Source organism: Taudactylus pleione, unplaced genomic scaffold, assembly GCF_031769625.1.
Source record: "Taudactylus pleione unplaced genomic scaffold, aTauple2 ptg000181l, whole genome shotgun sequence".
In the NCBI taxonomy this organism is placed as follows: Eukaryota; Metazoa; Chordata; class Amphibia; order Anura; family Myobatrachidae; genus Taudactylus; species Taudactylus pleione.
The window spans coordinates 3,779,507-3,804,246 of NW_028284583.1; the positions used below are offsets into that span (position 1 = coordinate 3,779,507).

The 24,740-nt window shown below is 41.7% G+C and overlaps 2 protein-coding genes across 2 annotated transcripts in view; one reads left to right on the top strand and one right to left on the bottom strand.

The window, feature by feature from the left end:
- Positions 1–10,874: 10,874 nt before the first annotated feature.
- On the top strand, positions 10,875–18,666 carry YAE1 (YAE1 maturation factor of ABCE1). Its single transcript, XM_088476040.1, has 3 exons — positions 10,875–11,167; positions 14,187–14,308; positions 14,633–18,666. Exons 1-3 carry the CDS (start codon positions 11,036–11,038, stop codon positions 15,051–15,053), a joined length of 675 nt encoding a protein of 224 aa, XP_088332166.1. The 5' UTR covers positions 10,875–11,035; the 3' UTR covers positions 15,054–18,666.
- The window catches only part of LOC148519817 (mediator of RNA polymerase II transcription subunit 1-like), a 73,089-nt gene continuing 66,040 nt past the window's right edge, over positions 17,692–24,740 (bottom strand). Inside the window, exons 16-17 of the mRNA XM_088476039.1 lie at positions 22,494–22,602; positions 17,692–18,573 (exon numbers count right to left, since the gene is read on the bottom strand). Coding sequence (XP_088332165.1) covers positions 17,982–18,573; positions 22,494–22,602 — 701 coding nt within the window. The 3' untranslated portion in view covers positions 17,692–17,981. The remainder of the gene's footprint in view (positions 18,574–22,493; positions 22,603–24,740) is intronic.

Genomic DNA, 24,740 nt, shown 5'->3' on the forward strand with positions numbered 1-24,740 from the left:
CACAGGTATGAGAGATGACTATGAGAGAGGAGCTGAGGCACAGGCCAGAGGAAGACAGCTGATCCAAAAATCAGCTGTCTCCCCAATTTAGCTGCTCCTTTCAGAGCAGTGAAACTTAGCACTGCCGAGTCTGACTCTGCAGTGCTAGTGCGCCTGCGTGAACTAGAGTTCACGCAGGTGCACAAAGCTCCGGCGTCTGGTGGAAGGAGCTAGACAGGGGCGGAGGGATCCAAAAGGAAAGAGCAGGAGTGCAGGAGCAAACTCCATCTGAAGATTGTGATTGTGAATGTTCCCTCAGTCAAGCTCCAAAAATATTGTATTTTTCAAGCTTGATAAATGTAGGTCCCCATACTAGTGTATGGGGACAGTTGGCCACATCGGGAGAGAAAGGCAAGCAGAAGATATCTGTGACATCTCCTGCATTACCTTTATGATGAATGGCCCAAAACTTAATTTCTCCAAAAGTAGGTGAACATTTTTATTTTCACCTGCAAGAAATTAAGTGACAATGAATATAACCCAGTGTGAGGGAGAATATTCCAAAATGAGGTGTGAAATGTGTGAAGGGGTGGTTTTGATGAGGTCATTGCAGGTAACATTGAGTAATTTTAATTAGATTCTGGAGAATATGGAGAGTCTGTAGGGATTTGCAGAGTGGTGCTGGGGATGTTGAGTCTTGGGGTAAATTTACTAAAGTGAGAGTTTTTAAAAGTGGAGATGTTGCCCATAGCAACCAATCAGGTTCTAGCTATTATTTTCCTGAAGGTGCTAGTTAAATGCTAAGTAGAATCTGATTGGTTGCTATGGGCACCATCTCCACTGTTAGTAAATGTACCCCTTGCTGTGCATTTAGGACAGATTGAAGTGGGGATAGATAGCGAGGGGAATTTCAGATGGGGGATAAACAAGGCGAGAGAATGAGAAAATAGATGCTTTGTTTGTATCTTGGGTAAGAGTGTATTCTAGAGATATTTCAAAGATGAACACAATTATTATTTTTATTTATAACTTACTGACACATTGCACCATTCTATAGTTTCAGGTGATCATGGTACAAACAAATTATGAACAATGTCTCAGTAAAGAAGTTTGGGAATGGGTCAGGGGACCAGAGGTAGAGTTCAGTGTAATCAGCATAGATATAGTACTATAACAATTAAGCAAATTATTTCACTCAGACAAGATGTAGAGTGACAAAATTAAAGGGATGAGAACAAAGCATTGTCAGACCCCAAAATACAGTATAAGTGGCGAGGAGGATGTGGCAGAGGTAGAGCAATTGGATAGGTAGGACCAGGAAAGAAATGTGTTGAGAAGGCCAATGAAGTGATGTTGGTGACCAATGGTGCTGAAAGCAGCAGAGAAGTCCTGGAAGATGAGTATGAAGAAATTACTCTTAAGGTCAGATTCAATTAAGCGTGCTGCACATTTTCCAGCCAGTAACAGTTACTGATTTTTACTAGCACCTCCATAGGCTGCATGCGGAAATCAGCTACTGTGAGTAAACACGTGTAATTAAATCTGCCCCTTAGACTTGTAGTAAGTAGATCGTTGATAACTTTTATGAGGACATCCACAGTAGATTGTTATGGGAGTAAGCCCAATTGCAGAGATAGATAGACCATATTTGCCTACTCTCCCGGAACCTGCAGGCTCCCGATTTTTCAGGTAACCCCCTGCACCCCTGGAAGAGTAGGCACTTCTAGAGAAGTGGGTAGAATGGGAAGAAGTTTCTGTTGTCCGCGATAGATGGCGGAGCTTAATGATGTGATTCTTGGCCCCATCCCTATTTAAGTTTGCAGTATTCATGACAATTTACCACACTGGGGCGGGGCTTAATGACACAAGCCGTCCGCCCCCATCACCGCCCACTTGCTCCTCCTCCCTGGGCTTCTCCCAGGGTGGAAGAAAAAATAGTAGGTAAGTATGAGATAGATAAAAGATAGATATTTTTTCATAGTTTTTATTGAAATTTAAGCAATTCAAATCCAACGAACAACATGAAAGGGTACAAAGTTAAGCAGTAAACTGCTAGAGGCTAAAATACAAAGTTTAGGTCAGCAAAATCTGAAAAATAATATAATTTCACAGTTGTTAAAAAAAGGCCTTTTTCAGGGAACAAGTAATGGGTCAAAAACTTACTGTTGTTCTCCCGCAATTAAAAACTGGGTTGCATGGGCCATGCAGCGCTGCCAGCGGACTACTGAATACTGGAAGTAGGACTTATGGGACGATAAAGTAAAATGTGAAATCTTTGATTCATCATGCAGGGTTATTGAACACTGTTGAGTAGGTGAAAGGATGGCTCCTCAGTGTGGGCGGTATGTACTAACCTTACGGAGTACATCCCGTCAGTCACCGCATCCTTACTGATCGCATATGCACTAACATATGCAATCAGTACCGCAAAGGACAGCTCTTCTGATAAGAGCTGTCCTTTGTGATCAGCGCTACGCCCTGGACTTCCGCGGGGCATGCTGGGAGGGATCCAATCGGATCCCTCATACCAGTGCGATGTGGTAGAAGCCCATAGGCTTCTATAGGGTAAGGCCAGCAAAGGCTAGCGTTACCCTCCACATCGGACCCCCGGCGGCCAACCAATAATACATATTGGCCAGCCAATAATACAACCCCGAAAACTGGGTTTTTATCACATTTTCCATTTAGTACATCCCAGCCTTCGTGAGGTTTGTTTACTAGTAAAAACAATCTTTCTAGCCTGTTTAACCCTAGAAAGATAACCTTATAAAATAAAGTTTCATAACAGCCAACCTTGCTCTGTGATATCCGTAAGATGGAAAATCCATAGTATCCAGAAAAATAACATTTATTGAACAATGGTGTATGCATGGCTGCTACAGGTTGAGTCTCCCATATCCAAATATTCAGAAATACGGAATATTCCAAAATACAGATTTTTTTTTGTATGACTAAGATAGTGAATCCTTTGCTTTTTGATGTTTCAATGTACACAAATTTGTTTAAAGCACAACATTATTACAAATATTGTATAAGATTACCTTCAGTCTTTGTGTATAAGGTGTATATGAAACATAAATTAATTTCATGTATATACACAAACTTTGTTTGAGCCACAAAATGATTGAAAATATTGTATAAAATTACCTGCAGGCTGTGTGTATAATGTGTATATGAAACATAAATGCATTCTGTGTTTAGATTTGTCCCCATTCCCAAAAAATGTCATTATAGTATGCAAATATTGCATAATACGGAATATTCCGATATCCAAAATACTCCCGGTCCCATGGGAGGCTCAACCTGTATATCTTCTAAACAAGAATTTACGACTGAAGAAAAAAATAAATAAATTTCATTCAAATACAATCAGAACAAACCTATATTGGTACCAAATGTTGATACATTTTTTTGCAGAATGTCCTGTAACAACATCTTAACTGAGTGAGGTAAAGAGCTATTTGAATGTTCTTTATTGGAAAGTTAGAAATGGCCTGATGCGTCATACCCATGGTTTCCTTTTACATTTTGGGCTTAACCCTAAAAAGTTAATAGGGGGAATTCAATTCAGAGCATTGCTGAATAGCCTCAGGAGGGAGCTCCCGGAGCTATACAATTCAGCGCGCTGTTTGGACCGACTAAAAGGATTTATTTTTGCACCCTCATGAGGGTGCCAGGAGAAATCCGACTAAAGTGGCGGCCACGCGGCTGTTTGCCAGCTTAGCGTGACGCTAACAGCCTTGCGGCTGGCAATTTAGTCAGAAAATGCCGGTTCTCGCGACTAAACACTCAGGTTAAGACGCGAGAGCTGGCATTTTCCTACTTAACAGCTTCTTGATAAAGTAAACAGCGCGCTGAATTAAATAGCTGCGGGAGCTCCCTCCCGGGCTATTCAGCATCACAATGAATCGAATTCCCCCAATGCTTTCAATAGCAACCATCTTATTTCTGCTATTAAAAGCACTCCCCTTTTAAATTAAACACAACGGTAAGCGGGGGCTTTTACAAGCCACAGCTTTGTAAATAAACATCTGTGACACCAGCTTTCAAACATGGAGGAGGAAGCATAATGGTCTTGGGCTCTTTTGCTGCATCCTGAGTTGTCGACTTGCACAGAGTTTTTATTTTTCTATTCTTGCCAGAAAGCAAGGAGAAGACAAAAAATTGCTTTTTAGGGCACACTTAAACATACTCTTCCCAAGACTGTTGCAGAAGTTCCCACAAATGTGTTGCATATGTAGGTTGAGTTGCTTTCACCTTTTTGTATCTCAAACCAGCTCAATATGGGTTTAAGTCTGGAGACTGTGCTGGTCATTCCATGATTTGAAGCCTATCTTCTTGTTCTTTTCCTTCTAGGTAGTTCTGTTTTGGATCATCTAGCTTTAGGATGAACCCTTGACCAACTAGGCGCTGCAAATTTCTTTGGTAGCACTTTAGGTTCAGGGTCATGGTGATTGTCACTCTGTGCAAGTCATATATACAACCTGATTCCGCACAAGATCAAACAGGACATAATTTATATAATAGATCCCAACATATTAGCTGTTGTGACACAATACATATGCTATAGCTCTTGGTTGGTGGTGCTCCCAAATTTTAAGTATCTAAACTTTTTATTTTTCTATTCTTGCCAGAAAGCAAGGAGAAGACAAAAAATGGCTTTTTGGGGAACACTTAAACATAGTAATTCAAACAATATGATGAGTATATTTATTAAAACACAATTTGTATTGGATACTACCCCTTTAAAATATTCCCAACATGTTAAAAATGGGGGTATATCAAAGAAAATACCATTAAAAAACAAGTATTAAATATTGAGGGTTATGCGAAATATCAAATAATATCAAATAAATTCCTTCTGATACCCAAAAGAGTCTGGGTTATATGTATTCACTTAGGCTATTTGCAGTAGGTGTGTGACGAAAAAAATAAGTCATGAATGTTCATTCTAACACTTATCACCTATGCTCTACCTAAAAAGGGAAATATCAAAATTCCACTCAGAGTACCTCCTTCAATAATTCTATTTGGTGTTCATCCACTATATGTCATGTACAATTATCCATGTAAAAAGGGGAGTGGATTTTTTTATTCATCAATATGAAAAAAGAAGGAATTAAGCAATAAGCATCATGTGATGTTATTCCTCTGTGGTACCGTGATTCGGATACATAAATGTGCAAAACATTTATTAATATAGTTTAAATGGTATAATGGTATTATATAAATAACTCATATTCAAGCCAGGGAATTATACATGTGAATGTTAACTATAATATCTGATGTTAGATTGCTACAATAATCATATCCTTACATCCTAATTATCAAGTTAATTGATTTAATTAGCAGTCAAAGCAGTCTGCAAAAGCTAATTAATTGCAATAGAATGGAGATTCTAAGCTATATATTGATACACTTTTTAAAGACCACCTATGCTTATATTTCATATCATTGCAGTAATGTGTTAAAATCACTCAAAACATGTCTAATAAGTGCAAAATCATATCGGAATAAATATATATGTTTGCAGATAGCTGGTTAAAATAAATATTGAATTAACTATTACCTAAGTACTAAGAAAAGTAAAATATAGCTAATTAGATGTGGTCATACATATTAAATGATAAAAGGAAATTTATGATATACTTCTCTAATTTATTCTATGCATATTCTCATCTGATTGATTTTCCAAGCCCCCTTGTAATACCCAAGCCCCCTTGGGGGAGTTTTGTGTTCTTCAATGGACAGTAGAAATACATTTTTGTCTATAATTTCTGTCAGGTAGACTTCCTAGACACTCTCTCATGTGACTGCAGATGCATATTTGAATGCATGACGTCAGAAAGCAGAAGTGACCAGGTTATATATATCTACCGACTCTAATTGTGTTTTTTCCTATGTCTACTGTCCTCTAACTTTCTTTTCCTTTTGATCTATCATTGTCCATTTCAATACACAACTCTCTCAGCTAACCTGGAGGAGTTGAGTTTCCCTGTAATGCTGATATCAACAGGGACTTCCTACCAACAGATAGAACAGTAGAGACGTGTCTCTAAAATCTTCCTTATGATAATTAATAGCAGAGGCGTCACTATGGTTGGTGTCTTCTGGTGCTGTAATGCATGGTGACACCCCGCCCCCCCCCACCAAAAAAAATAAAAAATAAAGAATCGAGACCAAGATGCGCAACTCCGCAAACTTTTCCCCCTTACCAGTCCCGCAGTCACACTGTGCTCCTTCCAGGATGCCAGGTGCACCCGGCGGGCGTAATGATGCCACGCCCAGTATTCTGGGTAGCAGTGCTTAAAGTGGTCCTAGAGACGTGGTGGAACGACCCCCCCTTCCTCAGCGATTTATCAATAAAAGGACAGCATGCGCCTAAGGGGCATGGTGCAAAAAAGAGGCGTGATCTCGAAAGAAAATGGCATGTTCATGCAATACTATCCCCAATTCATATTACACTGCACAGTAGCACAATCTTATTCACATTACACCGCACATAGGACCTCATTCTGAGTCTCTCGCTAGATGTGATCGCTCGCCCCCAGCGTATGCAAATTTGTCAAAGTGAGGCCACGGGAAGCGATCGCTCGCCAAGGCATAAGCATGCCCACCATGTCTTAGCGAGCGGCCAGCGTACGCCCAATCGCACAGGCAGAGCCACCCACCAGCACACGTCATCTCCAGGAAGTGTATTAAAACATTGGTACATCGAGGACAATCGGAAGCGATCGCAGTGCTTGTGGTTGCCTTATCCTACCGCAAGCACTGCGAGGACTTCAGTGTAAAAAATAGGCATGTGAAGTGTACTATGACGCTGCGTGTTAATTATGCACGCCTCTAAAACAGCATTGAAACAGTCAGGCATGCCTGCGTTCGCACCTCCACTCCCCCGTTATTAGTGTCCTGCCCCTGTTACCACCCACGAATGGCCTCTCCTGTCACTCATTTCACTGGGCTGTCTTTGCTGGGCGAGCGAGTGGCCTGCGATCACACAGAGTAGTTTGCGCACATGCAGAACAAAGCGTGCACGTACGCAAACCATCGGGCTGCTTGCGAGCGCACAGCGCTAGCGAGAGACTCTGAATGAGGTCCATAGTGTCCCTTATTCACATTACACCATAAATTAGTGTCCCTTATTTATGTTACGACACACAGTAGTGCCCCTTTTACACAAAGCCCACAGTAGTAGTGCCCCTTAAACAAAGCCCCCAGTAGTAGTGCCCCTTATGCAATACCCCCAGTAGTAGTGCCCCTTATGCAATTCCCCCTGTAGCTGTGCCCATTATGCAGTTCCCCCTTAAGTAGTGCCCCTTTATGCAATGCCCCCTGTAGCTGTGCCCAATATGCAATGCCCACTGTATTATAGCCCTTTATGCAATGCCTCCTGTATTAAAGCCCATCATGCAATGCCTCCTGTATTAGAGCCCCATACACTGTGCCCCCAGTAGTGCCCCTTACACAGTGGCCCCAGTAGCGCCCCTTATACAGTACCCCAGTAGCGCCCCTTATGCAGTGCCCCCAGTAGTGCCCCTTATACAGTACCCCCAGTAGTGCCCCCAGTAGCACCCCTTATACAATACCGCCAGGAGCTCCCCTTATGCAGTATTCCCAGACAGTAATGCCCCTTATGCTGTGCCCCCAGTAGTGCCCTTATACTGTGCCCCCTATACACTACCCCCAGTAGTGCCAATATGCAGTGGCCCCAGTAACGCTGCTTATGCTGTGCCCCCATTCCTGTGTAGTACTACTAACCTTTCTTTACGAAGTCCGGGCTGGCTTGCACTTGGGGTGTCCGGGCGGAGGGCGCGCACCTCCTTCTACTCCTTCCCAGAAAGGAAAGATATACTGTATTTCCCCTTCAGCTGGCATGCCGCGTGCGTGATGACGTCACCGCGGCCGGCGTCCAGAGCCACATACAGGCACAGAGAGATGCTCTGTGCCTGTGTGTGGCTCTGAAAGCCGTCCACGCCGTGAGAATGAACTGACACGCGGCGGCTGCAGGGCCAGTCCATTTGGGGTCGGCGGGGGTGTGGTGGTGCCGGGGAATGGGGTGTGCGGGCAGGGGACGTGTCTGTGGATGGAGTGCGGCCCACATGTGTGTGTGTGCTGCTCTTTTTGGTGTCACCCCCCTAGTGACGCCACTGATTGATAGTTCTTCCACTCCCTTATTTTGTGTCTGCATGACACAGAAGGATAGAAGTGTTAGAACTTGACACTGTTGTCACTATTGTATCCAAGCAGTTGGTATCTGGTTTTTCATTTCTAGGAGCTAAGACATTTGTCATACCAAGAGTGTAGAATATACTCTGTCCTATATTAATATATATTTTGCACATTTATGTATCTGAATCACGGTACCAAAGAGGAATGACATAACTTGATGCTTATTGCTTAATTCTTTCTTTTTTCATATTGATTGATATTAAAATCCACTCCCCTTTTTTCATGGATGATTGTACATGATATATAGTGGATGAACACCAAATAGAATTATTGAAGGAGGTGGAATTTTGATATTTCCCTTTTTAGGTAGAGCATAGGTGATAAGTGTTAGAATGAACATTCATGACTTATTTTTGTCGTCACACACCTACTGCAAATAGCCTAAGTGAATACATATAACCAAGACTCTTTTGGGTATCAGAAGGGGATTAATTTGATATTATTTGATTTTTTGCATAACCCTCGATATTAATACTTGTTTTAATTATATTTTCTTTGATATACCCCCATTTTGAACATGTTGGGAATATTTTAAAGGGTTAGTATCCAATATAATTTGTGTTTTAATAAATATATTCATCATATTGTTTGAATTACTATGTTTAAGTGTTCCCCAAAAAGTCATTTTTTGTCTTCTCCTTGCTTTCTGGCAAGAATAGAAAAATAAAAAGTTTAGATACTTAAAATTTGGGAGCACCACCAACCAAGAGCTATAGCATATGTATTGTGTCACAACAGCTAATATGTTGGGATCTATTATATAAATTATGTCCTGTTTGATCTTGTGCGGAATCAGGTTGTATATATGACTTGCACAGAGTGACAATCACCATGACCCTGAACCTAAAGTGCTACCAAAGAAATTTGCAGCGCCTAGTTGGTCAAGGATTCATCCTAAAGCTAGATGATCCAAAACAGAACTACCTAGAAGGAAAAGAACAAGAAGATAGGCTTCAAATCATGGAATGACCAGCACAGTCTCCAGACTTAAACCCATATTGAGCTGGTTTGAGATACACAAAGGTGAAAGCAACTCAACCTACATATGCAACACATTTGTGGGAACTTCTGCAACAGTCTTGGGAAGAGTTCCCCAAACAATATTTGATTTCCTTTGTAAATTGAATGCCACAAGTGTGTTCAATGGTTATATCAGCAAAAAGTTGCTACTTTGATGAGTCAAAATTTTAGAAACAGTTCTGTTCCTCCCAATATTTGAATCTAGCAGGACATCACCTGTACCCACTAGACAATGCCCTCTTGTGTATGGAGTGTTGGAGGAGTGACTGCATGTCATGCCAGGGCCGTAGCTAAGGTGGTGATCTCAGTGCCACCGCACAGAGCGCAACAACACTGAGGCTGGAACACCAGCCGTCCACCCCCTCATTCTATATCCGCAGACTGCTGGCGCTGGGCGGCCGCTGCGCTCAGCATAGAGGGGTCGGACAGCAGCAGCCTCCCCTCCTCTTTATGACAGACACAGCTACAGCGTCGCGACCTATTGGGATGGGAGAGACGTAATGACGTCTCCTTGCCCAAGGCTCCCACAGTTCACTGAGGAGCTGCTGTGTGTTGTTGGGGGAGTCAGGCCGGCAGAGAGTGGTGCGGCACTGTATTGAGGAGTCTGTGGACACTTGATGACAGGACCTGCCAGATGAGGTCTGGTCCAGTGTTTTAGAGACAGGGGCGGGCGGTGGGGCAGCGGTATCCAAGAGCAGTGGCCAGCAGCCTACCCCAGCCATTGCCACTCCTAGGCTGGGTTGTGCCGATTAAAGATAATGTATTCAGAAATATATATGTATACATATATCTTTCTATATATACATATATATACACACACACATATATATATATATATATATATATATATATATATATATATATATAGACACACACACGCACATATATATATATATATATATATATGTGCGTGTGTGTGAGCAGGGCTTCCTATCTATATATCTGTCTGCTATTAACCAATTATGTTCAATTAATGTTTTCAATTGTAAAGCGAAATGGAATATGCTGCGCTATATAAGAAACTTAATAAATAAATAAAATATACACACATATATATATATATTATTTTTTTTTATGTGTATATAAATATATATAAGTGATTTTTGTTCCATAAGCAGTAGAGGTGGCTGCACCATTGAACTTTCTCACTCAGGGCACCAAAATGTCTAGTTACGGCTCTGTGTCACACTGGGGGTGAGCCCAGCACTCTGGCAGCCTCCAGCCTCTCCTGGCACTAAATGCATGCGGCATCCATTCATGCTGCTGTGCTATTCAGAAATAGTATGGTTGACATTCAGACTGTCAACATACACATACATTCCGCCCCTTATTGAATTGACCCCTAAAATGTAATGTATATGAATTATGAACGTATGTATATGTATCCTTAATCCCTTTGAGTGTAAAGTAAATTAAATAGCTTTCTTGTCTGTAATGTATATGTGCTTAATCCCTTTAAGTGTAAAGTAACAGAACTAAGAGCTTTCAGTTCTGGCATTTTATCTACCGATTTATAACATATACAAGACCAGGAGTTGATATAAAATGAATCAATAAATTAGTAAAATATCAGTTCCAGTTCATTTCCGCTAGGTAAGCCTGTATTCTGTCAGTAACACACTAGGTGGCGCTCATGTGTTATAGTTGAAGGACAATTGATGTAAAAGTAATGTCGCCTTCTTTATATGTCACACGGCGCAAGGCATTGGCTGTCGCGCCGCGGCGATTATACGTCAGAGACCGCAGTGCCCGGCTGCTGGGTACCCGCTGCTAGTATAGTGCGGGATAATAGAAGTGTCGGTGGAAGATGTCCTGGGTGCGGGCGGCCGCAGAGCTGCTGCCGGCCAGCGAGCAAGAGGCGGAGGTGTTTGATGAGGGACAGGACGAGATGGAGCTTGTTCAGAGGGAGTGGAAGAGATCCATGGAGCAGAGACTGAGGGTAAGAAGTGTGCATGTAGCTGTATGCCCTGCCCGGGGGCGGATACAGAGGGTGTATAGGAGATACTATAATGTGTGTGTGGTTACCCCTCAGTCAGCAATCAGGCATTATGTACGTATGAATAAGGCGGATAGTATTGCTGATCATGCGATAAGTGACCGCTCTCACTCACTGGCCAGGTCAGTATTTGGTGCACACAGTACAGTAAGTGACTAACATGGAGACAAATAGGCATTTTTGCAAACTTTTGAAAACCATCCTCAGAAACATCATGCTGGCCAGCTGTACAGATATAATACATACTTTTATAAAGGATTTTACACACTTCTAAGGGAATGGGTATGTAATACCGGCAGTCGGGATGCCTGCTGTCAAAATACTGACATTCCGATGGTCCACCGGGTCTGGTAAGTATACTTACCCTAACCCTCCCTTCTTGTAGCCTAACTCTCCCCACCCCGCACCCTAACCCTCCCAGTTAGTGCCTAACCCTTCCCCCTAGGGATGCCTAACCTCCGCTTCCCAAAACCAACACTCCCTGCTATGTTACCTAAACTGGTCGGTACTTCAACGCCTATGTTAAGTCCTGTGTCTGACTTTCTGCGCCGGGATTCAGACCGGCTGCATGCCGTCCGCCGGTCTGATAACTACATCCTATTTCGAAGTTTGCAGGAAATAAACTAAGCAAAATTGCTCTAAATGTCTAAGAACTACATGGACTCACTACAGATGTCCTCTTACAGAGACATCCCTGCCTGCTTTCTTTCCGACATATTCCCTGAACCATTGATAAATGCTCCAAGTTTATTGGCGGAAATGTTTCCTAAATTGTCAACTGTACCCTAATAGCATAATGTAACTGCTGAATAGGATCTTACTACAGTTCTATAGGATTTATAAGATGCTGCACATACAGTGCATCTGGAAAGTATTCACAGCGCTTCACTTTTTCCACATTTTGTTATGTTACAGCCTTATTCCAAAGTGGAATAAATTTAATTTTTTTACCTCAAAATTCTACAAACAATACCCCATAATGACAAAGTGTAAAAAGTTTGATTTTTGCAAATTTAATAAAAAAAACAACAAACTAAGAAATCTCATGTACATAACTATTCACAGCCTTTGCCATGAAGCTCAAAATTGAGCTCAGGTGCATCCTGTTTCCACTGATCATCCTTGAGATGTTCCTACAGCTTAATCGGAGTCTACCTGTGGTAAATTCAGTTGTTTGGACATGATTTTGAAAGGCATACACCTGTCTATATAAGGTCCCACACTTGACAGTGCATGTCAGAGCACAAACCAAGCATGAAGTCCAAGGAATTGTCTGTAGATCTCCGAGACAAGATTGTCTCAAGGCACAAATCTGGGGAAGGGTACAGAAAAAAATCTGCTGTTTTGAAGGTCCCAATGAGCACAGTGGCCTCCATCATCCATAAGAAGTTCGGAACCACCAGGATTCTTCCTACAGTTGGCCGGCCGTCTAAACTGAGCGATCGTGGGAGAAGGGCCCTAGTCAGGGAGGTGACCAAGAAACCGATGGTCACTGTCAGAGCTACAGCATTCCTCTGTGGTGAGAGGAGAACCTTCCAGAAGGACAACCATCTCTTCAGCAATCCACCAATCAGGCCTGTAGGATAGAGTGGCCAGACGGAAGCCACTCCTTAGTAAAAAGCACATGGCAGCCCTCCTGGAGTTTGCCAAAATGCACCTGAAGGACTCTCAGACCATGAGAAACAAAATTCTCTGGTCTTATGAGACAAAGGTTGAACTCTTTGGCGTGAATACCAGGCGTTCTGTTTGGAGGAAACTAGGCACCGCTCATCACCAGGCCAATGCCATGCCTACAGTGAAGCATGGTGGTGTCAGTATCATGCTGTGGAGATGTCTTTCAGTGGCAGGAACTGGGAGACTAGTCAGTATAGAGGGAAAAGATGAATGCAGCAATGTACAGAGACATCGTGGATGAAAATCTGCTCCAGAACGCTCTTAACCTCAGACTGGGACGACGGTTCATCTTTCAGCAGGACAACCACCCTAAGCACACAGCCAAGATATCAAAGGAGTGGCTTCAGGACAACTCTGTGAATGTCCTTGAGTGGCCCAGCCAGAGTCGAGACTTGAATCCAATTGAACATCTCTGGAGAGATCTGAAAATGGCTGACGCTTCCCACCCAACCTGATGGAGCTTGAGAGGTGCTGCAAAGAGGAATGGGCGAAACTGCCCAAAGATAGGTGTGCCAAGCTTGTGGCGTCATATTCAAAAAGATTTGAGGCTGTAATTGCTGCCAAAGGTGCATCAACAAAGTATTGAGCAAAGGCTGTGATTACTTATGTACATGCGATTTCTTGGTTTCTTGTTTTTCTTATTAAATTTGCAAAATTCTCAAAAAAAACTTTACACGTTGGCATTATGGGGTATTGTGTGTAGAATTTTGAGAACAAAATGCATTTATTCCATTTTGGAATAAGGCTGTAAAAAGTGAAGCGCTGTGAATACTTTCCGGATGCACTGTATCAAACATGACTGCTGGCCTTCATTGTAGCACAATAGGTTATTATGGTTTGGGGAGTACCACAATATGCTGCAGCTCTTTAAATTTGAAAATTATGAATTATATATAAAATGTAATTGAATGTAGATTACAATCTATAGAGACATAGAATACTGCTAATTACCATGGCCAGTAGTAATGGCATAACACAGGTCACTTACCATACCATGACCACTGGCAAATAAAATTCTATTGAATATCTAGTATGTTTAATAAATGAAAAAATGCATATTCTGAAAAGAAAGTAAAAAAAAATGGAACTTGGTGATAATGGACTGACCCGATATCACAAGCCAATCTACGTTCATGGGTATAAACTATCTTTTTTCTAGTGCTGCATGTAACAGCACCGCGTTGTTCATTAAAACTCAGATTCGACTTTTACCTTTTCTTGTGGCACTTGCAGAAGTTATGTGTAGAAAGTTGGTAGAGCACTGAATCCTTTGTCTGTGTGATTTCAGGAGGGCTATCTTGATGGGATAGAAGCTGGAAAGGAAAACTCTTTGCAAACAGGATTTAATTCTGGTTACAAGCTGGGTGTGAACATGCTTATGCCCTGTGGAGAACTTAGAGGAACATTAAGGTATGTGACAATACATTTATGAAATGGTTAGTTTTTGTATTCACTTGGTTGTAACTTATTGCTAAAAAAAAAAAAAAGTTTTAATTAAAATGTGTTGCTGTAAAGTTTATAATTTTGCATTCTTTTCAGCTGATATTATTTATTTGTGTGAATCCGTTTGAACATAATTTGTTGTATTGCAAAGTCCTTGTAATCAAAGCCTTACATTTTCATTGTATTAGATTCTTAGGATTGGCTTTGCAAACAGATTTTCACCAAAATGCCTAAAATTGCACTTTATTCTTTAATGATTACAGTACAGTAATTCTGACTTATTTTCCTTAGTGCTCTTGTCACATGGTGTCAGGTTCACCAGTTGGAACCTTCGCTGAGCGCCCAGCTTGGTGAGCTGCTGACTGCAGTGTGTCAGTGTGAGGACCACATCGTGAAGGCCTTGTCTTCCATTCACCAGGTTGCTCACCCTTCAGATTTATCAAGCTCTTTGGAGGACATGGATCTCACCAGCCACATACATGAGCCAGATAAGAGGTCCTGTAATACGGGCCAGGACTGTTGCCTCAACCAGGAATCTCTGCCATCTTCGCTGCTTAGCTGTTGTAGGACTACGCAGCAGCTGAGTGATGTAGTGAAATTGGAACTTGGTCGGATTCTGGGAGACACCCATGCTATAGCTAAACAGCTGAACATGTCTGAAGATCTACTTTATTATTTGCAAACTCTGAAAACAATGTATTTAACAGTTTGAATCATGTTACTTTATTTCAGCAACAATTATCCAACTTTGGATGTATTGGAGTATAGTTTTTAGGTTTTGTTTCTTAAACTTGATGCACCACTCTTAATATATGGTAGTTTCCATGTAAACATTGCCATTGCCCTTGCAGTTTCCTACTTTCCTAAGTAGTGGAGCAGTGCTTCTCCCATCGCTATATATGGACACTCCATTTTTGAATCTTGTCTCCCCTATATATTACACGGGTGGGAGGTCCCTCAGATGGAATCCCAAAGCTCCTATTATGCATTATGCTGGGCATACACTGTCAGATAAAGTCTTTCAGACTAACAGACATTTTCTGACAAGCTTAAACCCAGTAGATATTGGGGCCATTCACTGTGAGATGTGTCAGTGTATGGCCACGCTATCTGCGTTCCTCCCCTGTGATAGGACTGGGGAAATGTCAGTCACTTTGCCCGTGGCATCGCATACACTGCTCAATGCGGTTGACTTGCAGCTCATCATAAATGATCAGATCTGCCCGACATGCTGGTCGGTCGCACAAATAGACTGTACAATTATCTGGCCCATCCGCTGATATCTGGGGGATCGGCCAGACAATTGTATAATGTATGCCCAAGCATTACATTGCAGGCTTCTGACTGGACTTCAGATTTACTCTGTTAAATGAAAAGTGGCACCTGATTAGTTGGATACCTTGGGCAGCCATTCAGATTCTCCATTTAATGTAATATATAACATCTGATGTTTGAGTTTAAATGTAATACCTACAGAGCAATGTATGTTGGGAATCTGTATATCTATACCAATGTGGGTTGGATAGAAAACCAGAGATAGGGACTCTTTGTAAAGAATAACGTAAAACAGACTGCTATTATAGTGTTCTCTAGGTCCGGTGCCGGGAATGCCTAAGACGCGTCCCCTTTTCGTAACACTTGGGGGTGTGCCCGGCACTTACGGACGTGCCGGGCTGCCCCCAAGCGCTGCTGTCAGTGTCAATGGATGCTGGGGCGCATGCGCCCAGCATCCATTCACTGGCGGTGACCCACGGGTGGAGATGCCACCCGCAGGCTGTTTCAGTGGGGCGCCGCTCCGAAGTGTAGGGTGCTTTTTGCCCTTTAGAAATAGGGCAGGGTGCGATGCCCCGCTAAAACAGCCTAGCGGGAACACTACTATTACCTGCAAGTCAGCGCATAAAAGTAGTTTCAAGTTATCTAGTAGCCTAGCTAAAAAAGAAATTCAACAGGTATAATGTGTGTAAGGCTAAAGATGCTTATTACAAATTTATTCATGATGGTTCCCATTTAGACTTTCATTGAAGTCCTAAACTAGTCTACAAACCAGCCTTGCAATCCATTGTTTACTTTTCACATTGTTTCTGTATTAGTTATATTTGTACTAAAGTAGTAAAAAAAAAAAAAAGTTTGGACTTGTGCAAATCTTAGTCATAGTTACGTGTACATACACAGGGCTGCAGGCGCTGAGCGAAATCTGGTGGGGTATTGACAACTACACATGGTTGAATATTTTTGTGGCTTGACACTGGCAATAAACTTAAATGAAATAAAAAAAATAGGTTTTACAAAAGCTGCTAGTGTGAATGGACAATGCAAATACCATTTCTTCCCCTTTTGGGATATCATTATACCGCTTTTATACCTAAATGCCGGGTCTGACCCGAAGGTTGGACCAGGGTTCCAAACCGAATCAGACCTGGAATTTAGCCGGCGCCGACCCAGGATATTCCCGAGTTGGCGCCGTTCACACCAGAGCTAGATCTGCAGTGACCCGGCTCTTGCGGCATGGAAGTGGACGCTTGGAGATGACGTCATCTCCAAGTGCCACTGAAGCCAGCCCATCGTCCTGCATCGCGCCATTTACACTGCAGGGTTTCACAGGTCATTCCCATGTTAAACCCTGCAAGTTACCTGGGTCGGATTCCCGGGTCGCTCGACCCGGGAATGCAACCCTGTCCCCTTTTACACCAAGGAGCTACTTGGGTTAACCCTGCAATAACCTGGGTTTTAGCTCTGGTGTAAAAGGGGTATTTTCTGTGGGTTAGCACAACTTTCAGTTTGTGTTTTGCACTAACCATGTGTACTGTACATGAAAGCAATGCACTAATAATGTGATTAGAACATTATCATGTGCAAATGTTACACATACAAACATAGACACAACTGTTTTAAGTCATGTGAGTAAAGTAAGAGCAATGAGGCCCATGGTGCAGTAAAGAGGTCTTGAGGACCAGATCTGGGGAACATTGTACAAGACCTCCTGCATTTTACTCTTCTATGGCTAGAACGTAAGAGCAGGACAATTCAGTCCTGCTCAGAGATGTAGTTCTCTTTGGATAGTTCAATGATCAATTTGTCACCACTAGTTGCCCTAGTCACTAATATAACCACTGCTCCCAACACCACCTTACCTTTAAATACAGCAAGTGAGAAAACAGTTAAGCCCTTGTTGCTTAATGTTAAAATATACAAACTGCAAGCATTGAAAATGATGTCCTTTGGATTTCTGGCATCAGAATCATTGTGGGAAGCTCTAGAGCTGTCCCTGGCAGCATTATTTTCTAGTACATGTTATTCCTACAATAAATCTAGTAAAGTACACATATACAAATAGACATATTGCCTCTCACTCCTCCTGTCACTGCACACACATTACCATAGCTAACAGGAGTACACGTGATTTACTGCTCTCTGGATCATAGTTAATGATGGTTGTATAAATGTGTTTTATTGGTGTTGGAATTGCTGCTATTGTTGACAGGTTTGAGAGCCATATCTCTTATGTTACCCAAGCAGCACTAATGTGTAATGAGGGAGCATTGCTTCTTATTTATTGCCAGTTTCAAAGACACATTATTGCATTTAACACTGCTATTTATTTATGGGAATATTATCATGGAATTAACAAAAGCATGTTTGTTTATATAGAATAGCAGTCCTCAATTTCATCTTCAGGAATGGACTGCGACTTCATGAACCCAGAAACACTCAGGCTGAGCTCATCTGCAATGCTCGAGCTCAGCTCTCCTGTAATGCTGGAACTTGGCTCCTCTCCCATGTTGGGGCTGGGAACTTCAGCCATAATCGGGCTGAGTTCCTGGACAATGCTAGAATTTGGCTCCTCAGGAAGACTAGAGTAAGATTCTTCAGTAGGACTAGAATTTGTTTCATCCACACCATTAGAATTTACTTTTGCAATGCTAGAATAGGCGTCTTCTGTAAAGCTGGAGTTTGGTTCTGGAGCGGGCCATGGACTAGGTCCAAGTGAGTCAATGGCCTCAGGGAAGAAATCCTCATTGGATTCATAGACCGCAGCATGTGGAGCTTTCTCAGAAGCAGATATTGTCTCTTGTTGTATATGTGATGGATCAGTTACAGCTGATGGCGATTCCGCTGAGGGGTGTGGAAGAAAAATATTGCTGTTTGCACTATAAGTCTCCCTCTTCTGAGTAATCTCCAGTTTCTGTGCCTTCTTGAAGATGCTTCTCATAGTGATGGGAATTGACATACAACTGCAGACAAAAAGATGAAAACACAAAATTGATGTTACTCAATACTCAGAGCACCATCTTACATGTTGAAAACATGTTCATTTTGTTATTTCAATACCCTTTTTAATGTTTTTTATAAATTAACTTGAAAATGTATATTTTTTTAATTGGTTTTCCTTTTGACTTTGTCCAAATGTTTTACTGAACTTCTAAAGCAAATAATTTTGGAAAACCTTATTCCTTTATGGTTGTAAACTAGGTAGCTTCCAAAGAAGCCTGGGGAAAAAAGTTCTATTGGGGTCCTACCTGTGCATATTTGTATAAAATACTTTCATTGTGTTCAGGGTCCGTGCGATTGTGAATGGTTCTACAATGACCTTTTGGTGTCCTCATTTTTGTGGGATAGAAGGCAGTCTACAAATGGTAGAGGATGACTGTGCATCTGGGCCCTAAAGACTAGGGGGTAAATTTACTAAAGGTCAATTTGAGGAGTGATTTAGCTCTTCTCAAATCGAATGCAGTGAAAGCGGGGGGCCCTCACGTAATTTTTTTTAAACTTTTAACTGTTTAAATTACTTTTTACAGTCAGATACTTGCAGGCATCTCACTGATGTCTGCAAGTATCTGTGTCAATCCGACCTGCTCATGCTCAAATCGAAAGCATGAAGCAGTTCTATTCTATTGGTGATTTGAAGTCCGATTTTGAAGTAGATTTCAAATCAAATGATAATAAATAAGGGTTTTGTGTGTTGGGCTATGTAAAACTACCAATGTTTTCCTATAGTCGATTTGACTAAAAATTCGATTTGAAGTTCAATTTTACATTCGATTTGGCCTTTAGTAAATACCCAAAAGCAAAAATCGAATGAAAATCACACCTCAAATAACTCAAAATACAAAATTGACTTTTAGTAACCCACTGACCTAGGGTTAAATTTACTAAAGTTGTGGTATAAAGTAAATTAGCAGTCATAGGTAGACCTGGCATACTGTTCAGAGGAGGTACATGAACAAATCATCAAGACTGCTTAACCAGATGACATCCCGCAACATAGATCACAAGTCTTTTGCATTGTGGTCCCATTTTTTTTTTGGTAGGCATGTCCCATTGGTAACATGCCTACCAACATATTGACCCTTCCAATTCATTTTTATAGTATACTGATGTTCAATTACTGCGATACATAAACCTGCAGATCTATACTTGGCATATCATCCCATTCAGGCTGCTCCTATTCACCCACACTTAGGACACATCCAGTCTAACACCATAACACAAATGTGTTCTGGATTCACTGCTATAGTATTGGTCTCAGGTATAACATTACTGCATAACTTATTTTCATGGCTATGGACAGATGTGTCCATATTATAATTCACTACCAATAACACAAGCATAGATTTCAAGGGACCTTGTTATATAGTAAATCCTTATTTGGCTTTGAGAGCTTGGAAAAGGTGTGTGCTAGTTATATATCATCTGCACAGCTCTCCTCTCTATAGTTCTGTCTTGTATCCATACTTTGAGCACTTTAATACCCCCATTACACTAAATTACCGGGTCTGACCGATATTTGATGCAAGATTCCAAACTGGGTCAGACATACCCCCTTCAGACCGTGGCGCTGACCCGTGTTATTACCAGGTCAGCGCCGTTCACACTGCACATGGGTGCAGTGGAACTGGTCTGCCGGCGCTTGGAGAGGACATCATCTCCAAGCACTGGAAAATCTGGAACTCTCCATGCTGTAAACGGGACCCAGTTCGGACGACCCGGCTTAACCGTTTACACTGCAGAGTTACACTAGTCGTTCCAGTGTTAAACCCTCCAAGCCACCCTTGTTGGATTGCCGAGTCACTCGACTCCGGAATCCAACCCTGGCCCCTTTTACACCTAACAGCAACACTAGTTAAGCCGGCAATAACTCCAGTTTTAGCTGCTAGTCTGAAAAGGGTATAATTCTGCACCCATATTTGAAAAAGGGGGTGGAAGGGAACCAGCGCTTAATTGGAATGAATAGTGATTCTAGAAGGGAGCTGCTTCAGAAGACTAGAGATGTCCCGTCTCCGGATAATAAATTGGCAATGTAGTTATAAAATTACTGAAGCGCTACACCATACAATCTAATGATGATTATATTGTGCATACTAAACACACTGGTGTGTCAAAAAATGTTTTACTCAATACAAAAACACTCAAAAATTACATGAACATATATAGTAGGAAAAAATGAAAACAAAAAAATTAGAAACAAAGTTGATATTTAGATAAATAAAGTCAATGCAAATCTATGCATGATGATTGAATGATTGCAAATGAGGAATGTAGTGACAAATCGCTGTAGACACTAAGGTCACTGTTCCCCTCTGGTAATAATAAGACAGTACTTAGAATCCCGATTATTGTCAGTGTGTCAGATTTGCGGCGTCCCGCTATCTGGCTGGGTGAGATAATATAGAAGTTGCTGGTGGTGTATGCGAAAGTGATGCCCCGGGGTAGTCTTCCCAGGGCAGGAGTATGGCTCTTGTCTGGATGTGCAGGGATAGAGGAAAGGCCTTAGACGTGATGTATACCCCCCTGTCCAGACCGTACACAGGCGCTTGGGCTGGGCGTCCCAGACCAGCACCAGTGTGTTTGCTGGATGCAGGTAATCAAAACGTCTGGGGAGTGGATGTAACGGTGTGGGCTCTCACGGAGCGTGCTGCCGTAGATCCTCTCCTATGCGGCACTTACCTCCCCTTGCTTGTCCCAGGTGGCCGCTCCTGCCCCTTGCCGGCTAGCGGTGTCTTCTGTCTCCATCTTCCGTGTACAAGCGCTGCCTGTGGTCACGTGATCGCAAAGTCCGGATGAGTGTGGCAAATGAATGCGGCTAGGTAGAGATGAGTCAAAGTAGCCTGTGGGGATTCTTCCGTCTGCCTCGTGTTAGTGCTGTGGATCTCCAACGCGTTTCAGCTTCCGCCTTTGTCAAGGAGCAATATCCTGTTGTTACAGCTGATGTTATAAATACTTGTTGCTTCATTCTAATAGGTAATATCAACTTTGTTTCTCATTTTTTTGTTTTCATTTTTTCCTACTATATATGTTCATGTAATTTTTGAGTGTTTTTGTATTGAGTAAAACATTTTAAATTTTTTGACACATCAGTGTGTGTCTAGTATGCACAATATTGATCATCATTAGATAGCAACATTGTATGGTGTAACATAATTCTGCACCCAGGCAGAAACAAGTATATTGTACCCTTATGGTGGGTACACACTGGGCGATATTACTGAGCGACTGCACGATTACGACAATCGTGCACCTTTATGTCGGAAACGACCAGCGATGCGCACTCCCGCTGGTCATTTCCGACATTGTCCATCGCCTGAACATGCAGCACAATCTGACGATGTCGTCAGGTTCCTGCATGTTCGGGAATGGGGGAAGAGAGCCCGGAGCTGAACGATATCGTTAATGATATCGTTCAGCGGCTGTGCTCAATGTCATGAACGACATTGAGCACAGCCTGCCGGGGACAAACTACACGATATCGCTCAGGGAGCATATCGCGTAGTGTGTACGCACCTTTAGTCACTTACTGATTGTACACTTCAATAAACTTTAGTGACTATTTTATCACTTTCCATTTAATTTATCTCAAGTTGTACTCCTGTATTGTAATCAGTGTATTTTTGGCTTATAGTCCTACTCCAGAGGTTCCCAAAACCCTCCATTACAGTCCAGGTTTTAAAGATATCCATGCTTGAATGCAGATGGTTAAATCAAATTGACTAAGGTACTAATTAAGTCATCTGTGCTCAAGCATGGATATCCTTAATACCTGGACTGAAATGGCGGCATTTAGGAACCTCTGCCCTACTCCATTGTGATGGAATGTATTGGTGCTTTATAAAAATAGGTGATTATAAAATCTAGGCATTTCTAGATCGAAGTTTACCGTTCCAGAACCTTTATTATAAATTCACTGCTGCAGGGTGAAGGAGGGTCTGAGGAGTTTGTATACAGATTGCACGCTAATTTTCTGGAGCACAAGACATCGATGACAACTACAGGGAAAAGAATGGAAATAATTTAAGCTTCACTTATCAAGATATATGGCAATATTGTTCTACTAAATCAACGTGATCAAAGCACATTATTACTGGAAATTTAAACAGTTTTTATTTCATACCTCCTCTCTATAAAACAATGAAAAGTACAAAGAACATGTCCTGTGAATATAGATTAAAAATAATATATTGCATTGTGCATATGCTGTACAGTAAGGCAGCATTCTTGTCTGAAAGTCTAGGACAAAAAAAAACCTTGTATCAGTAGTCCACATTTGCCAACTATCCATAGTTTTCTGGGACAGTCCAATTTGTTTTTTTAAAGAATTTATTAGAAACCAATTTTATTTTATATCCAATGTGCAGAAGATGTATTGTAATTTTAATGTTTAATTCTTATGCTCTATATTATAAAAGTCAACCGATCTTTGGATTTATTTCCATAAATTATACATTAATTCAAGATATTACCTGGTGCCCAGGGTTCCACCTTATCCGGTGATGCTCCCCTCCCACCCAATGAGGTTGGATTTTCCATGCATGTAGCTTTTTGTCAACATCCCCTGCGGATCATGTGGAATGCCAGACCACAGGTAACTAATCTACTGGATTGAGGTTATATTTACGGAACTTAAATTGTACACTAATATTATTCCACCCAATACGGAAAATTCGCAATTACCGGTATAGAAAAAGTGTAGCAAAAATATTAGGTTCAGTAACATCATAATGGAGAGTGTTTAACACCAAGGTTATCGAGCTAGTACCGCATGTAACATGCTTAGATGCACTTGCACTTTGTAACTAAAGGACACTATTGTCAAAAAATGCTATAATTTATAACTGGGTTATTTTAGGATTTTAAAATATGTAATTACAATCTTTAAACAATTGTGTGAGAGTGACACTAAAGCCGGCCATACACGGTGCGATTTCCTAACGTTCAGTGGCCTTGTACGATTTCCCTTAAAATTCTCTATACGATTTATCAAATGCTGTACACGATTGTACATACGAGCATACGATACCGATGCGTCGTAACCGATTACTAATCGTTAAGGATGGATCGTTTGCAGCTAAAAACCTCACATCGGATCTTACGCCAGCAAAACAGCTTACGATGTGTATCACATCATACACGATAGGTCAAAATCTTACCACTTTTTCATAAATTCTACGATGCAGAATTACGGCGGGGACGCGTATCGTTATCGTACAAATACTGCACACGATTGGTCGATGCGATTGATCTAAATAGTGTATGGGCTGTATTACACTTTGAAATTAAGTAGAGATCCTTCCTTAGCATTTAAGAAAAAGTTTTCTGCAGTCCTGTGAGACTACTGATCATTTAGTGTCTCATGAACACCACACAGCAATTATTTTGCTTTGGCCAAACTTGCTCACAACCTCTCTAAAGATCTATTGTATCTGGGATGGGTTCTCTTTTTCCCACTTAATCCATTACTAAGGACTAACTTTTTTTTTTTTTTTTTCTTCAATTGACTGTAGAGACAATTTTTATGCTCAACATTTAGATATTACATTTACACTGGAATACAGTATTGGGGAACTTAATTTTCCTTATCAAGAAATCACTATGAAATAACTAGAGATGAGCAGTTTGCATTCCTTGGAATCTGAACCCATCTGAACATTGGGAATCAGAGTCAACCTGAGTGCGGGTCAGGTCTTCCCTTCTGACTCGGATTCCACTTGGAGGCAAAACGTAATCCTCATGGCATCGGATTCTCGTGGGTTTTGGGTTCTATATAAAAAGGCGCAGCGGACGGGACTCTGTGCCATTTCCTTGTCAGGCATGCTGATGTATGCTGCACTTAACTCTGCTGTATAGGCTGTGCTGCATAGTCAATGTGTATAGGGGCTCGGCACTGCAGAGCAGCACTACGGACAGGAGTATAAGAGTCTATGGGTGCAGGATGTGCAGTGTGGGACCCCCTGGATGCATGGGCCCGTGAGCACCACACACCCTGCACCCATTATAGATACGCCCCTGATAGTCAGCATGATGAGGAATAAGTTGAACCTGACTGTCTCTGGATGAATGGTCATCACAGCACTACAGACATTCGGGGGAGATTTACCAAAGTGCAGGTGTCGCCTACAGCAAATCA

Excerpts from the sequence above, each read along its gene's own strand:
- YAE1 (XM_088476040.1), top strand. The coding sequence starts at position 11,036 with ATGTCCTGGGTGCGGGCGGCCGCAGAGCTGCTGCCGGCCAGCGAGCAA. Across the intron at positions 11,168-14,186 it reads CCATGGAGCAGAGACTGAGG|GAGGGCTATCTTGATGGGAT; the intron begins GTAAGAAGTGTG and ends GTGTGATTTCAG. Across the intron at positions 14,309-14,632 it reads GAACTTAGAGGAACATTAAG|TGCTCTTGTCACATGGTGTC; the intron begins GTATGTGACAAT and ends TATTTTCCTTAG.